This window comes from Tursiops truncatus, chromosome 4, assembly GCF_011762595.2.
Source record: "Tursiops truncatus isolate mTurTru1 chromosome 4, mTurTru1.mat.Y, whole genome shotgun sequence".
NCBI classification, from domain to species: Eukaryota; Metazoa; Chordata; class Mammalia; order Artiodactyla; family Delphinidae; genus Tursiops; species Tursiops truncatus.
In genome coordinates, this window is record NC_047037.1 from 43,695,329 (window position 1) to 43,711,940 (window position 16,612).

General features: G+C 41.5%; 1 protein-coding gene across 1 annotated transcript; it reads right to left on the bottom strand.

Annotated features, from left to right (window-relative positions):
• Positions 1 to 772: 772 nt before the first annotated feature.
• SLITRK3 (SLIT and NTRK like family member 3) lies at positions 773 to 3,712 on the bottom strand. Its single transcript, XM_019946067.3, has one exon. It carries the CDS (start codon positions 3,710 to 3,712, stop codon positions 773 to 775), a length of 2,940 nt encoding a protein of 979 aa, XP_019801626.2.
• Positions 3,713 to 16,612: the final 12,900 nt, after the last annotated feature.

The window sequence follows — 16,612 nt, forward strand, 5'->3', positions numbered from 1 at the left end:
GTACACTAGGGGTGAAGGGAAGGTGAAGCTATGGAGAGGATAGGAATGGATCGAGCCCGAACTAATTAGATTGGGTTGAACGGGAGTGGGGGTTGTGTTTGTGTGTGTGTGTGTGTGTGTATGTACCTACACCAGAAGGAAGAGGCTGCAGGTGTAGGGACTTATGTGCAGAGATTTGTGATTTCGTGTGGGTATGTGTGTAAGAGAAAAACGAGTGGGTGAGAACGTTCGAGCAAGACCCGCCCCCTCCCTCCCCACCTTGCAGTTTCCAGGCATGCAGCAAACTGCATTATTAATACATGTACAGAATCTGTGCCATGAGGGCAAGAGGAACGAAAGCCACAAATGTCAATTTGTTTTCCCCCCTCCCTGTCAAAACAAAACTACAACTAAAAACAAAAGTTACTGAAAAGAAAAAGACACATCGAGTTTTACTTAATTAGGATCAGTACAACGATCCCTAATATACCTTATACATGGCACAGTCAAAGTCTCAAGTTCCAGTATAAAAAAATAATAACATTTGCTGGCAAAAGTCTGCGAAGGCACTTCATTGATTAATGATCTGAGTATGGCCCTTCCTCCGAATCATATCTGAGTGGGGAGAGCATACATCTGTATTTTCTAGTTATCATGCGGTTTCAGTTCTGTTCAGGGCAGGGAAGTTTGTGAGAATGGAGTTATTGGGACAAGTATAAAGGGAGCAAGGGATATATTTTTTCTTTTTATTTTCTTTTGAAAAAAAAAGCACTAATTTATTTTTCTTTTTCTGTTAGAACCTATATGTTGTCTTCTCCAGGACTTCGAGGTAATCCGGCTTGGTTTGAAGTTTGGCCCTTAACTCGAGGTAATCACTTTTTTGGGTTTGGTGGTCTGTGAAGCCCTTTCCAGCCGAGAAGAGAAGGGTTTCTTTGAGCCTGGCGTCCTGCTGTAAGTCTGGGTATTGCATGCCAGGAGGGTGGACGTGCAGTTCCTTTAATTTGGGCACTGTGCCATAGAGACAGTCCACAAACCCCACTGTGCAGGGGGCTGGTGGTGGCCTCTCTCGGTCTAGTAGCGTACTGCCACCACCACAGCCTCCCCCGGGGGGAAACAGCACCACCCCACCATTCTTCTCATGGCGGCGGAACCCAGCCAAGTCTCCCCCAGTTCCTGCAGCTACCCCTGACACCCCACCAGTGGCTGGGTGGTGAGTCTGAGGGTGATGATGATTCATGGTCACTATGGTGTTGAGCTGGGAGCTGGACACTGCCAAGGCCCACTCCTTTTCTTTTTCTAGCAATGTCCGGTAGTTGCTGTGGTTCTCCTTGGGTGTCTCAGCAAACTGCTCACTTCCTAGGAGAACCTCCCCCATTCCTGGGGGTTGTGTCCCAGGAGCCCCGCGTTCTGCACGCCCTGTCTCCTGGACTGATGAAACGGCCACCTCCTCCTCCTCGCGAGGCTTGTAGATGGGGTTATTGCACATCTGAGTAACAGGGTGGGGTATGTACTCGTATACATGACCCACAGGAGGGGCCTTCTCTGGGGAAGAAATAGCCGGTCGTCCCCCACCTCCACTTCCACCTCCACCACCTCCACCATCCTCAAAAAGCCGGTGGCATTGCATCTGGATGCCAGTGAGGTCCACGCCTTCCTGCCGCTTGCTTCTAAAGGGCAGCTTCTTCCGGCGCCGGCGGAGGACATAGGCAAAGAGGCCTGCCGCAACGAAGACTGCTGAAAAAAACAGAACCAGCAGGCTGAGAATCAACACAGAAAGTGGCACAGGACCCCCAGGGGGAGAGAATTCATAAGGTGATGTACTTGTTGGCCCCCCAGCAAGGTGAGAATCTCCAGGCTGAGCTGGGGTTGCTCCAGCTGGCGCGATGTGCAGCATCTCTGGGCAGAGAACTTCCAGCTCGATAGTGCGCACGTCACGGTGGGTGAGGTTCTCAGGGCTCCTGCACAGGACATCACCCACCACACTGACTGAGCTGATGGTTTCGATCCACTGTTTGAAGGGAACCAGGTCACAGGTACAGTCCCAAGGATTCTCACTGAGGTCTATCTGGACAATGGCGTTCAAGTGTTCTAGGACACCAGCCACAGGAAGGTAGAGGAAGTAGTTCTTCCTCAAGTTGAGCCGAGCCAGAGATGTGCCTGCAAAGGCATCTGTTGGCAGGGTTCTCAGCAAGTTATTGTTGAGGAATAGCAGCTTCAAGTTGGGCATGAGGCTGAAGGCCGCAGGCTGGATTTCCCGGATGACATTGAACTCAAAATACAAGTAGTGTAGACTCTGTAGGCCTCGGAACATGCCTGGTGTCAGCTTCTCGATGTCGTTGCCATTGAGAAAGAGGCTCTTTAGGTTAGGCAGGTTGATGAAAGCCCCATCCTGGACGTAAGAAATACGATTATTCCCTAGATGTAAGAGATCCAAGGAAGAGAAATTCCAAAAATCAGAACGGTATATTTTCTGAATCAGATTACTACTCAGATACAGTTTCTTAGCATTCAGTGGCCTTGGAAGAAGTTCAGAAATGTTATTAAATCCTCGCTCTTTGCAGTTGACAGTCAAGCCAAGGTCATTGATGTGCAAATTACAGGTACACCCAGTAGGGCATATAATGGGAATGGGTGGTCTGGTCTGGTAAGGAGCAATGGGAGGTTGGTTTGGACCAGGGTATAAAGCTTGGGATGTGGAGGGTGGCCTTGGTGTTCGAGATTGTTTGGTGGGTTTGGGCTGTTTATTTGAGGACTTGTATTCAACAGAAGAAGCAGTAAAATGGACAGAGGACAGCATTGAGGAAGGCTTAGTTGGCCATGTATTCTCCTTGCTTGATGACAAGTGGGGAATCCCCAAACTAGCCTCCACCTCAGAGTCAGACAACAAGGGACAGAGTTCTGTCTTCCTGATTTCTCGCAGGTCCTTTCCATGGAAATGGAAAGGAGTCTCGCAGGTGATGTCTCCCACCAGGGCAGTGTAAGGAATGCGTTCCAGCCAGCTCTTCAACTGCACAATTTCACATGTACAGTTCCAGGGATTTTCTTCCAGCTGGAGCTCCATCAGGCTTCTGCCAATGTGATCTAGCATTCCTCGGTAAAAAAGAACTTTTAACCTGTTTCCACGTAGGTCCAAGTGGGTTAAGGAGACAGCCTTAAATAAATTGGTTGGAAGCATGGGGATGAGATTATCATTTAAAATCAGAACTCTCAGTTTACTTAGGTTCCGAAATGCCCCACTCTCAATACGTTTAATGACATTGTAATCTGCCTGCAGATATTCCAGACTTTCCAAGCCAAGGAAGGTGTCATTTCTGAAGATGTCTAGTTTGTTCTCGTGTAGATATAGCCTCTTTAAAATCTTAAGACCATTGAAAGCTCCTGTTTGAATGTCCTGCAATGCATTGTTCCCAAGGTTAATGGACACAGCATTATTCAAATGAAGAAAACTGTTGGTGTACAATTTCCTCATTGAATTCCTCTGCAGATATAGTTTAAAAGGTCTTGACCAGAACTCAGCAATCTGACTAATATTTGTAAATCCTTTGCTGTCACAATGTATGTGAAAGAGGCTTTCTTTCACTTCACAGTAGCATGGATCAAAACAGGGCTCATCTATTTCCTCTGAGTCCTCTATCAGGGGAATCGGGGTAGTCCATCCTAAAGCAATTGTGCTTAGAAGAATTATCCACAACATCCTCCCTCTGTGAAGCAGCTCAGCTATAGAAGGTTTCATCGTTCGCGGTTGATTACAAAACTGCAACAGAAATAAAGATGCAGATTTTTAGCTTTTAGTCATATGCTCTATTCTAATTGTCTCATACATGTGGGGCTTTTTAAGAGCGATATAAAAACTTTAGTAATTGTTGAACTGACACTTAAAATAACCTATCAACATGCTTTATATGTCCTATATCTTAAAATTAGGAGATGAAATATTGTACCATGCGATGACATTTTCCTGAATCAAGCCATATTTGGTAAAGGGCATATCATGAAATCAAAAGCAGCCTTCATTGCTTCTTATAGCAAGCAAGGAAACTGCATACAGTGATTCATTTTAGGGATAGGCAGATTCAGTAATAATGGCAATCATTTGGCCATTACACCTGTTTTCCCGTTAAAAATCATATTGATAATCAGAGGTGCCTATTATGGATCTGATTGAAACTCTGATGGAAGAAAGTGTTCTTTAAACTATGGATTTCTATTCATAAAAAGACATGGCATACCCCAGAGTTATTAAAGAGTATGATAAATTATGAGCCCATTGACCAATATCAGATGTTGAGATGTATAAGATGATTGGTATCTCAGGAAAAGCTAAGATTTCTCTTAAGACATGAGCACAATATGCTTAATTATAGTGCATGCTCAGTAACACACTATACCCCAACCCCTTTTGCCCAAGCAGGTCATTAACATCTCCTTTAATTAAATGAGTTCTACATATGTGTATCATTTTGGCCGTTTAAATCCTTTAGGAGTGATTAGCCTTTCTAAAGAACAAGCCCATGCAATTGTCAGAGCTAAAGATAGTGACAGCTAAAGGATGCTGAGCCTGGGAGTGTCTGTATTAAAACACTTCTGAGCTTAGTTTGGAATGTATATCTGTGCCTTTGAGATCAACTGAGGAACCCTGCAAAAAGATGGAATGGCAGGTGGTTGGCTAGAGGAGATTTGGGTAGTTAAAGGCAAGAAAGAGTGGAAACCTGGATTCTTACCTGCTGATAGATGATCTATCACATGAAATACATTTCAAAGAAAGACATCGTTCTTTTCCCATCAGAAGAAACAAATACAGTGCACTATTCTAATAATACAGAGCCTTCCTCTTTGGCTGTCTTTCCTTGCCTAATATCATCAGTATGTGAAAATACATACATAAATAAATTATAATAATACAGTTTTATTAGATTGCCCTTTCTGAGTCACTGAAATAGCAGTCAAAATTGAATTGTTTTTAATCAATAAAAATAAACGAATTTTTAGCATATATTTTCCTTCCACACAGATGCATCCATTAAGGAAATATTTTGTCAACCCTCTAACTTAAAACACAATGGTATAATTTACAGAGAGAGTGAAAAGAATAAATCTCCGCACTCAACTTGCATATGATGTACACAGCTGTAAGGAAAGGAGAACCCATAAGAAAGCAAAGAGAAATTTGCCTCAGGCATGCAATACTCAATTTTTAGAAACAATTAAATGAAAAAAGAGAGAAGGCAGATGAGGCTACATTGCAGTATCAGTTAGTCTTCCCTGTATCCCTTTTAAAATATTAAAATCTACTTAAGTTATTCCCTTTTCACCATTCTTTTTTAAAAATGCTTTTTTTGTTTTTGAGGTCCTTGAGATTTAGACAAGAAAGGCTCCAGATGTCTTTGACTTACCTATTTTGCAGGAGATTTTTTTTTTTTTTTTAGCATTGAACATCGGGGGAGGAAAAAAAAGAAAAAGCTTGAGTTTAAGGATTCTCTCTCCCTCTCCCTTCCTTCCTTTTGCTGAAGCTGAAGGCAAGGGGGCTGGGGGGTTGTGGGGGGAGACCAAGGAAAAAAATAAAAGGCAGCAAGCTTGAGACGTGCTGTGAATGCAATGGGCCTTTCAATGGGTTTCTTTAGAATGCAGAACTGCCGCTTGGAACACTCAATAGAGGAGGGAGAAGGGGCTGCTGCAGGCTTCCAGCTTCGCTGCCGCCGCTGCTGCTGCCACCGCCGTAGCTTCTCTTCCTGGGTACCGGCAGCACATCATTGGGCATCCTTGGAAGGAGGGCGGGAGGAAGGCAGGGAGGAAGGCAGGCTCAATCAAGGTGCAGAATCTCGGACTTCTCTTGCGCTGGATTTTTTTTTTTTTTTTTTTTTAATATGTGCTGTAACCCTGGATCCGGCTTTCCACGTCACCAAAATGAGCTCCAAGAAGGGGAACGCGCTTAGCATGGGGTCGGGCGCGAGCACTAGGAAGCCGTGACTATACAGTTTGTGTGTGAGTGTGTGTGTGTGTGTTTAAGGGGAGAGAAAAGAAGTGAAGGGGTCAAGATGACAAATTGTCAGAATAAAACAAGAAGGAAGAAGAGATCAACCAAGGGGAAACGTTCCTTTGGTTGGGACTGGGGGAGGGGTGTAGGCATTTTTTAATTTTTATTTTTTAATTTATTTTAACTCTAAAGGAAACCATTGCCTGACTAGTTTGCTCCTCTAGTTCCCCAAATCTCCACTCTCTAGTGTAGAGAGTTTGAAAAGTAAGACTGTCCTTCGGAATTATCCTTTTCACAGCACACACTTCCCTCCAAAGACTGGAATAAAGGGAAATTCAGGTCTCCATAGCAGAAGCCCTGAATCTAGCTGATTCTGCTTGAGTGTCCTGAGTAAGAGCTCAGGCAGCCTGAGCGACTTGGACTGAGTTTCTCCTGCATTTTGCTTCGATCTCTTTGCACCAGGAATCCTTTTGTTGTGCTGCAGCTCAAAGCCTTCGATTTCCCCTGGATTCAACAGCTATGTGTTTGCTGCCACCTCTTTAAAATCAGAGACAAACCAATGCTCTGGAAGGATACGCAGACCACTTGGGTAACAATGACACATTTCACTTCTTAAACCGGGAAAGACCTCGCGGGGATAGGGGGCAGCATTTCAGGGTTTAGATTCTTTCTTTTCTTTCCTACCACCCCCTCCGGCCCCCCAAATATTTATCCGTGATATTTTCGGCAAGGGGATGGTAGAGAGTCCTGAGGGTGGGGATGATTGAGGGAAGACGTTTCAGTGAAGAGGAGCCACCAGACCAGAGCTCACAAGAATCCTCTAAGAGGAGTTTTTAAAGGCTCACCTGATGGTTCTACAGTCCTACCTGCTGGGAGGAAATGCACCTTGGTAGAGAAGCTGGAGAGAGGCAAGTGTGCAGCAAAGGAGTCTCGTCAGCGGGAACTGTGCCTCCACAATGTCGCCCCCCAGCCCCGCAACACACGCCAATCCTGTCACCAACTCATGGGGAAGGGAGGGACTTTCTGGTCACTAAAGAACTGAACTCACTTGCCCAAGGGCTCAAAGTTAGACCGTAGAGCTGATTGTTTCTTAAAGCGCTTTTTACAAAACCCAACTTATGTATCAGTTTCTTACCATTCTAAATATATATAAATCACCCAACTCAACAAAACGTTACTTAAGAGTCAGTCATCGGATATTTGCATGGTATTTTGCATTAGAAATGACCGCACCTGTGTCTGCCACTTCACAGTAGCTGTCAGAGACTAAGTAAGCAGGCCGGCAGAATTCTCTTAACATTCCACACCCTTCACATTCCAGACCCACCCTATTTCTCCGTGTCTCAACCGAGAAGCAGACCAGCACTAATAGTCTGAGCTCAGAACGAGAGCAGTCCCTTCTCCTTCACCATCTGCCCCCGCCACCGGCCCCCACACACCACCTTCTGTACCCAACGTGCAGAGACAGTGACTGTTTCAGGGATCTTATCGGAACCCAAGATGCCATGGAATCGATGGGTAACCGGGAGGCTTCCCGGTGACAGTAAATGGCCCCCTTGGCAATCATTTTCTGTTTTCTCTTGAGCTACAACCCCCTAAGTTCTTGATCTGAGACATGTCCAAAAGGCTATTTCACCATTTTCCTTTCCTTTATCTCAGTGTAGGGTGTCTAAGCTATAGGAAGAGCTCTAAAAGTTAAGGGATGAAGGGCTCTGGAGCCCGGATTTCGACCGCTTTCTGCTGCGAGCGCCCGGACATCATTTGTTTGTCCACAGGGAGGACAAGAAGCCCTTTCTCCCCATTTTGCCCCCTCCCACCTCCCCCTCCGCTTTGCTGGATCTCCGAGCCCACTAATCTCTCCATATCTAAGATTAAATATTCCAATATGGAAGCAAAATGATCTTCCCTAGAACAAATAATTAAAATGCTGCATCATTCATTTTCTGAAAAGCCCTGAGCCTTCCAGAGGTCCTTTTCTAATCTATCGCCGGGCGAAACGCACAATGGGTCTGTTTAGAAATGGAAAATGATTAAAAGCTCAAGCCATTTTCCTTCTATCCTTTACAACACGAGCGATCCGCTGGGGGAGGGGCCCTTCGCTCCACCACCTGGCCTATTTATTGGAGTTACTTACTATTTATACTCCCCCAAGAAAAGGGGTCCGAGGGTATGTTAGTCTCCAGTACCACTCTTTCTATCATCGTCCTTACAGCTAAATATCCAGTTCAAAAATACAACCCTCTAGCACCTGTGAGCTTATAGAAGCCACCGCGGCCAAACTAAATGCTCTACAAAGAACATCCTTACACGCGAGAATACTGGTTTCAATTAGGCAAAGTAGGAAAGGATGGCGGTGAGTACCTATCCGTGCAGAGCGCTCTCGATCTCCGAGGTTTACTCCGAGGGGCTTCCCAGCGAGAGGTGCAAACTCTCTGGGAGGCTGAATTGTATCCATCATGCAGTAGCCTGCAGTTTCTCCTCCTCAGGCACCAACTTTCAGAAAGGCCACCAAATCACGCTTGTAATCCTTTTAAGTGATTCCACCTTTGCGACTTGCAGGGAAATGGTCGCTGCATACCAAATGTGAAAGCCGGGCGCACACCTAGCGCGGCAGTGCCAGTGACAGGCAGCTCCCGACCGCAGCTCTACATACCCTCGATGGCAGGCAGTGAGTGTCCCAGGACTGGGCTCTTTGTTTTCAGATCTCGGTGCTCTCGATTCAGTGGCGAGCTTCGCGGTCCCCGAGAGCCCTGGCTCGGTCTCTGGGTTTGTTTGTTTGTTTTTTTTTTCTCTCTCGCTTCCTGAAAGGTTGTCACTCACAGCGCAATCCCTTCGCGAGGCCTCCTTCCTTAGGAAGAGCTGGGACTAGACCGTGCCTTCTCCGGGTGTCTTTGCTCTTGACCCTTTGAGTAGGTGGGAGTGGGGCTGGGTGCTGTGTAGATGAGAGAAGAGGATGGGGAGGAGTGGGAAGGAGGCTGGAAGGGGGTGACCAGATCCCAGATCCCAGCATTGACCAGACAGCGAAGGTGGTGGCGAGGGGAGGGGGGGAGGAGAGAAAAGCAGAGACGGGATATGAATACAACAGTACGGCTGTACACAACAAATTCGACTTGAATTTGGGGGATCTCCGGCAAAGCACCAAGGTGAAGAGATCCGGTTGGCAGAGAGTGAGCCCCCTGACAGCTCACCATTCAAGCACCCTCACTTCTGGAGCGGGGGGCGGGGGGGTGGGGGAGCGGGGAGGAGACCGCGGAACGTTTCAGGCGAAGGAGACGCTCTCGGCAGCGGCATCATTTAAGACTGACCTGCTTTAAAAGTGCCACTTTAATGGCCTAGGAAATAACTAAAATCGGATTACACGTTACTTACCAACGTCTGCACCCAAACTGGGAGCGCCAGGTCGGGTGTTAGGAGGCAACATACCAAACGCCTGGCTGGAACCCGAATGCAAATCCATCAGCCGTCCCCAAATCGCGCAGAGAGGGAGCGGCGCTCGGGAGCCCCAGATCAGCCCATCGCCGGAGCCTCAGCCAGCTTGTCCCCCCAGCACACCCCGGCTCCTCCTCCGCTCCAACTGTGTAAATCAGCCGCCGCAGTCCGCTCGCCGCGCATCGCAGGCAAATCCCTGCTTAGGAAGCAAGTGATATTCATCCTCTCTCTCTCTCTTTCCCTCTCCCTCTCCCTCTCCTTTTCTCTCTCTCTCTCTCTGTCTCTGTCTCTCTTGGTCACAATCTGCCAGCTCTACAAAGAAAGCCCCCGTAAATTTGAGTGACAGAAAGTCAGCATTCTGTATCTGTGGATTGATTTTAACTTTTATTTGCAAATGAGAGATGGCTGTTTGGCAAATTACAGCCCAGGCCTGAGGGGTTGGGGGTGATCCAATTAATAGCATCTGACCTGTATCGGTGGGCTGTATCGCTAAACGCCTCCTAGAAGCAGTTTCCAAGTTATTTGCAGTAGCCTCCCACCTTCATGATACATAGGTGACAGTTTGAAAGTACACGTATTTCCTCATCTGTTTACACCTGCTAAGAGGGAGGAAAAAACTGTGGGGTGAAGGGAGGTGGGGGCATTTGATGGAGATATGCTGGGTAGTAGTGACAACTTAAATAAGGACACTTGAACAATTGTTGCACCTGTGTGAAAGTATTATTGCAACATTCTATACCAACTGGAGGCGACCATTACCCCCACTGCAGAATACTAACGCAGTCACTTAGTGCTCCATTCAATCTGCAGTGTAAACCAACGCAGTTATTTTTAATAGATCCCGTTCATCAGAGACTGGTGTTGGAGAGAAGGCAGTATTCCACTAGCTCCCAAACTGAATAGGAGGTAGTCTGGGGAATCATCTCTATCTCTTACCATTCCCTCCTGAAGTGAATGCAATAAATTGTCCAAGGCAAGGGAAGTTGTGTAGCTATTATACTTGTATATGTAAAATGAACTCACCCTATTTTCAAAAGCTTTCAAAGGAACTCTAACTCAACCTTTGCAAAGAGGCAGTACTTTTATATATGAAAATCTCTGAGAAGCAGGCCTAGAGATAAGATTTTAGCCTTTATTTGATGGATTCTATATACTGTGTTATAGCATTGTTACTCTTTACTGTATACATATAATACGACAAGTCTGGTGTCCATATTACCTTCATTGAAAGAGAGACAGGTATGGAGCTGGTTATAGTGCAAACTAGAGGCCTGTGGAATTTTTTGGAATATATATATATATGTACACACATATATGCCAAATTTAGTATAGCAACTGTATTCGTTATGCATAAAGTGTGAGTTTATATTGCTTTTTAAAAATAACATACTTACAATGTTTCAATTTGTTCTCCAAAATACTCAGTTTCCTTTAAAACTACTTAGATTAACAAGATATCTATAGGAACCAAGGAAGTGATAAAAGTACCGTGATATCAAAACCTATTCCTTTAAATATAGCTTTGCACATCTACTGGCATGAATTTCAAATACTTTCCTCAGTATTTTCTTGGATAATAAATGCTTCCATATGAATTTTACATATGTGAAAACATGGATATGAAAAGAGCATTTGTCTCAGGTTTTTCACCCATTAGGTCTTCAAATTCACTTTTAAAGAGCTATATCCAGGAAAGGTTGCAAAAAAGATCCATTCCTATAACAAATCAGTCTGATTTAGGAGAAACCAAGCTACATCAGTAAGCTGATGAGTCAAAGACATGTTTCTGGCCTTTTCAGGTGGTTGCTCAATTTGAGGAGAATCACTCCTGGGTACACCATATTCTATGTGGGCAGGTGCGAAATCACACACACGCCCCTGAGCTTCAGGGCTGGAGGATATTAGAGTAACCCTGAAAGACATCAGGCAACATCATTCCTAAAATAGCTGAATCTCTTTAACTTTTGGAACTTTTTTCATTTTATTTGTTTTTCAACGTTATTTGTTGATGAGAGAACTCTGAATATGTTAATACATTTATTCTGAACAGATGTTGGTATGGCTTGATGGTACTAGGGAGCTACAGAAGATTGAATAGTTAGGATGGGTTGTTAGTGTTAAGAGTACTTCCAACACAAATATTTCAGGCCAGATAAAAATGTTGTAGGGTAAGTGATTGTGATGGGCCTTGGAGTGATTCTGTGTTGTGACTTTGTAATGCATTCTGTGAAGGCATTTATATGTCCATAGTTTTATTTTAATCACACATAAACTTACACAGTAAAAAAGAAGAACTCTTGTGAAAAAAACTGTTCTTTATTAATAATGCATAATGGATAAAAGGAAAATATAGATATAACATACCAAATGTAATTGTCAGTTCAATAAAAATTAAATGTTTATATTGCTGATTGACATATATTTTTGGTTACAAAGACTTTACAGCTTCATTTTTACTACTGTGACATTTTCCAGACAAGGACAAGGGTATTAAAATGAATAAAGTAGGCATATTTCTCTTGTCTAGCATATGTTTTACTCACTCTGATTTAAATGAAATAAATACATCTTTTGAAGGATTTAAAACTAATTGAAGTAGTGCTAGTGAGTTTGTTGTATAATGGAGCAACCATCCAAGAAAGTTTCAAACTGCAGCAATTTATGATTATATACAGCATATCTAAGTCATCTTTATATTGTATTCATTTGTTTTTAACAATTGCACAAGCATCATGAAGCCTGCCTCTTTTTTTTTCTTTGTGCATTCCAAATAATTTTCAGGCCAACAAACTACGTATTTGATTATTATCAAAAAGCTAATTGTATCCTCATTCCATCAACTTTTTATACTACTGTTGAAACAATTGAAAATATAGTTACTCGGACACACAATTTTTTTAATGGGAATTTAGCCTGCAGAAAAAAAAATAGGCAAATAAAAGTATGATAAAACGTTAAATATTTTTAATTTTGTTCTATTGAGCTTGTTGGTGTTTATTGTAAGAATTCATAGGATTGAACAATTGATACTGAGGATTATGTACTTACATAAATGTTTATTTGTATAGATCTTCCTAAACCTCCATAGAAAAAACATGTTTGTAACATTTTATACCATGTAGAAAAAGTTCCAAAGCATTGGTAACTTTTTTCAAAAGCACCTTGTAAAATTTAGTGAATCAACAGAGATTTGTAATGTTAGCTGCATTATCATTATAACCAACAAGCTATAAATATGGAGTAGTTCCAAGATATTCAACTAGACATTGATCTTTTCTATACTGTTTCACTAAAGATTTAGAAACATTTCATAGGCATCCACTAAATGAAATCTCAGTTTATTTTTGAAGTAAACACATCTTTTAATCTCAAATGTAAACTATTTTAGGACTCCCAGAGTTAATCTTTCAATATGAATAAACTTCCAGATTTTTATTTGTAGTCTGGATTAAGCATAGAAAGCTGTTGTTTTTTTATAAGAGATTTTCTAACTGTATTTGGAGTTAACAGATTGTAAGTATTAAGATTAAACCTACTGAGAGACAAAAAAAATCCTTAAGGGACCAAATTAAGAGGAAATTAATCAAATATATTTGTTGAAATGAATTAAACTATTGAATAATACCTCAGGAAACTAACAATAAGTGTTATATATAATGGAAAGAGGTAACTCATGTAAGTTTTAGCAGTGAAGGAAGTTTTTTTAAAAATATATGATGAGAGAAGAGAATAAGAATAGTTTTATAGCATTATAGAATCTCAGAATTAAGCAGGATTTGAAAGTTTATCTTGTCTCACTGATTATGTGATATTCAAATTCCTACTTCACTATTCCTTGCCAAGTTGTTATCTAGACTATGCTTTAATATTGCCTATGATGTGGATCATAGTACATTTCAGAGCAGCCCATTTTATTTTTGGACAAATGTAATCAATAGAGAAATGTTTAAGCAAACTGAAAAGAAAATGTTTTCTTCTACTTCCCATTAATTTGTATTAATTACCCCTTGAGGATTTGTTTAAAAATCTAAGGTAATAAACTTCCTACTTATTTGAGTTAGGTTTATATTTATCCAGAAAAACTCACCTGGCAGGTAAAAATTCAAAACCAATCTTCAAGAGATGAGTTAGAGCTAGAGAAGGGGTCAGTTAAATTGATGTGATAATTGAAGCCATGAAACTATAGAATTTGTGATAACTACTAAACGGACAAGATGTTAGATGTTAGTAGTTATTTCTTAAATTTTCAAAATATTTAAACTAATTTTCGTGGAAATCTCCATGGGACCACATTTGAAGTTCTATATGTGTCCTCGGTCTACTAATTTAAAGTCAACTACAGCATCATAGAGGGATAGTATTGGCATCAGCTAAAGAAGCCAGAGAGCTTAAACAATACATGTAGATGTTTATAAGTCAAATCAAATTTCCCCTGGTCTGTGAATTTTTGAAATCTATTTGAGAATGTGAATATGAAGTGAATATTTATAAACGAGGCTGATTTCAATATAAGCCTGCTGAAAAATGTTTTCCCCACCAACTATGGGACAAGATAAAAGGCTTTAATATGATCATGTGCTCAAAATCACAGATAATGGAAATCTTATGTAGAACCTTGCATTTTAGGGATAAAACGAAAATGTCATGAAACACTGAATATATATAAATGTTAGTAATTCTTAAAGGGATTTAAATCCCCAAAAATTGTTTCTTTGAATTTGGCTGCCTCTCCTATATCACTCTGCTGAGTTACTTAGCCATATAGCTTCTTTTAGCTTTTATGTTCTATCTAAATCTCCCTTCACATTTCTGTTGTTAATCAATGTTTAGTGAGTCCTGTAACTGTAACTCTGTTTTTGATTATTAAAATTGATGTTGTGTGTGTGTGTGTTCACATTTGAACATCTCAAAGTATATATGATTCCATGGGTGCCAATTTTCTCCCATCATATCCAACAAGCTTCTCTTCTTTCACAGGTGAATGGTCTGAATTTCATTTCTTCTGATGGTTATGTTTTTAAGAATTTGGTGAGTGGGAAAATGTTTATTATAAATGTTATTTTTAGCAAATGCTTTAAATAATAAGAAGAAAAAATTCGATAAACATAGGTGGAGTAGCTAAGATACCATTCACTGTTTTTTCATATGACAAAATTATCAAACAATGTGGAACCTATGATGCTATAAATTTACCCCCTCCATAAAATATCATTAAATACCCTCTAGAAAGCTTCACCAAAAATAAAAGATAAATGTTTGCATATTTAATCATGTATTTTAATGTTGCACCCTTAATATTTTCAAAGGATAATCTGACCTAAAACTAATTTTCTTATTCTTGTTTTAATTAAATATTTTATTGAAAGGGTAGTGGTAAAATGTCTCATGTGATTAACACAGTGACAGAGTGTTTGCTAACAGCCCTACCTCCCTCCCATTTTAAAATACTTTATGATTAATTTTGTAAAATTTCATTTGAAATGCCATGAAAAGTAGCCAAAATATGTCTACACATATACAAATGATGTATATTTGTGTGTGTTTCTGTATTTGTGTGAGTTAGAAGGATGCAAAATTGGAAATTAATGGATTCCTTATAAAATCTTTGAATTGTTTTGTCTCTAAATTTATTTCTAAAGGGGGAGGCATATCTAGTTTCAAAGATTCTATAGTATAACAAACAAAATCGTTATCCATAAGATATTAAAATCAGATATATATCCTAAATACATTTTTATTGGTATTAGATGGTAAGATTCATAGTGTTAAAAACCCTTGAACACATGTCACAAAGGATCAGACAGATAATTTTTAGGAACTGACCTTTTCCTATGGGCTTAAGCCAATGCCCTGGAAAAATAACTTTGTTGAACAATTTAATGGCTGACATTACCTCCCCCTGTGCAAGCACTTTCTATCATTTATAAAAAGGTAACATGCTTTTAAAATACTAATACCTTTTAGCTCTTATGCTGAAATATATAAAAATTCAAAGCATCCAAGTCTTGAATACTTTTAACATTCCTTAGAGTATTTAGCAATGTAGTTTAAGAAAAGGGAGATTTTTTTTTTTATAAAAAAGGATATACAGTGTTATCTCATGGACATTCAAAGACTGAAACAAGTATACAGACCTCGTGGGAAACATAATTGGAAATTAGGCCACACTTTGTCTGTCTCAGGGTCCAAATGGCCTCCTGTCACCTCCCTCACTTCCCATCTGTTCTGTACAACAGAAAGAATGATTCTTAAAACTGTAAGCCTGATGTTATCTTCTATAGTAACCCTCTAGTGGCTTCCCATCTCTCTAGGTAAAAGCTAGCATCCTGGGCTTCCCTGGTGGCGCAGTGGTTGAGAGTCCGCCTGCCGATGCAGGGTACACAGGTTCGTGCCCCAGTCCGGGAAGATCCCACATGCCGCGGAGCGGCTGGGCCCGTGAGCCATGGCCGCTGAGCCTGCGCGTCCGGAGCCTGTGCTCCGCAACGGGCGAGGCCACAACAGTGAGAGGCCCGCGTACCGCAAAAAAAAAAAAAAAAAAAAAAAAGCTAGCGTCTTCTCGCTCATGCCATATCTGCCTTCATATCCTATTGCCTACTCTCTCGCTCCCACTATTCCAGGCAATTTTCCCCTCTTGCTATTCCTTTGACTCACCAAGCACACACTTATCTCAGTGCCTTTGCACCTGCCGTGCGCTCTGCCCGACATCCCCTTTCCACAAATATCAGCATGGCTGGCACCATCACTGCATTCAGATTTCAATCCAAAAGACACATGATCAGATAGGCATTCCTGACCATACTATGCCAGGTGGCAATTCCTCCATTACCTTTAAACTTCATTCCTTGCTTTATTTTTATTTCTACAGTTTTCTCACAGAATGAAATATAATTTATAGGCTTCTACATATTTACCATTTATCTCCCACTACAAGAATAAGCTTCATGAGATCAGTGACTTTGTTTTAGTCATTGTGGTATTCCCGGCACCTGGAACAGTGTCTAGTACATAATGGGAACTCCATATGAATGTATTAGAAGAATTAAGTGAACGAACGGTTTCTCTAATCTCTACTTCTTTTTGAGTCTGCACCATTTTTTTTTATCCTTCTGCTAAGCTGCTTTCTCTGCATCAACTAACACACAGCTCATAATTGCTACATGGCCTTTCAGCAGCAGTGTTCTCCATCGACTGGCAACTTCTCTCTTTTACTTTAGTTCAAACTCCTGAAAA

Excerpts from the sequence above, each read along its gene's own strand:
- SLITRK3 (XM_019946067.3), bottom strand. The coding sequence starts at position 3,712 with ATGAAACCTTCTATAGCTGAGCTGCTTCACAGAGGGAGGATGTTGTGG.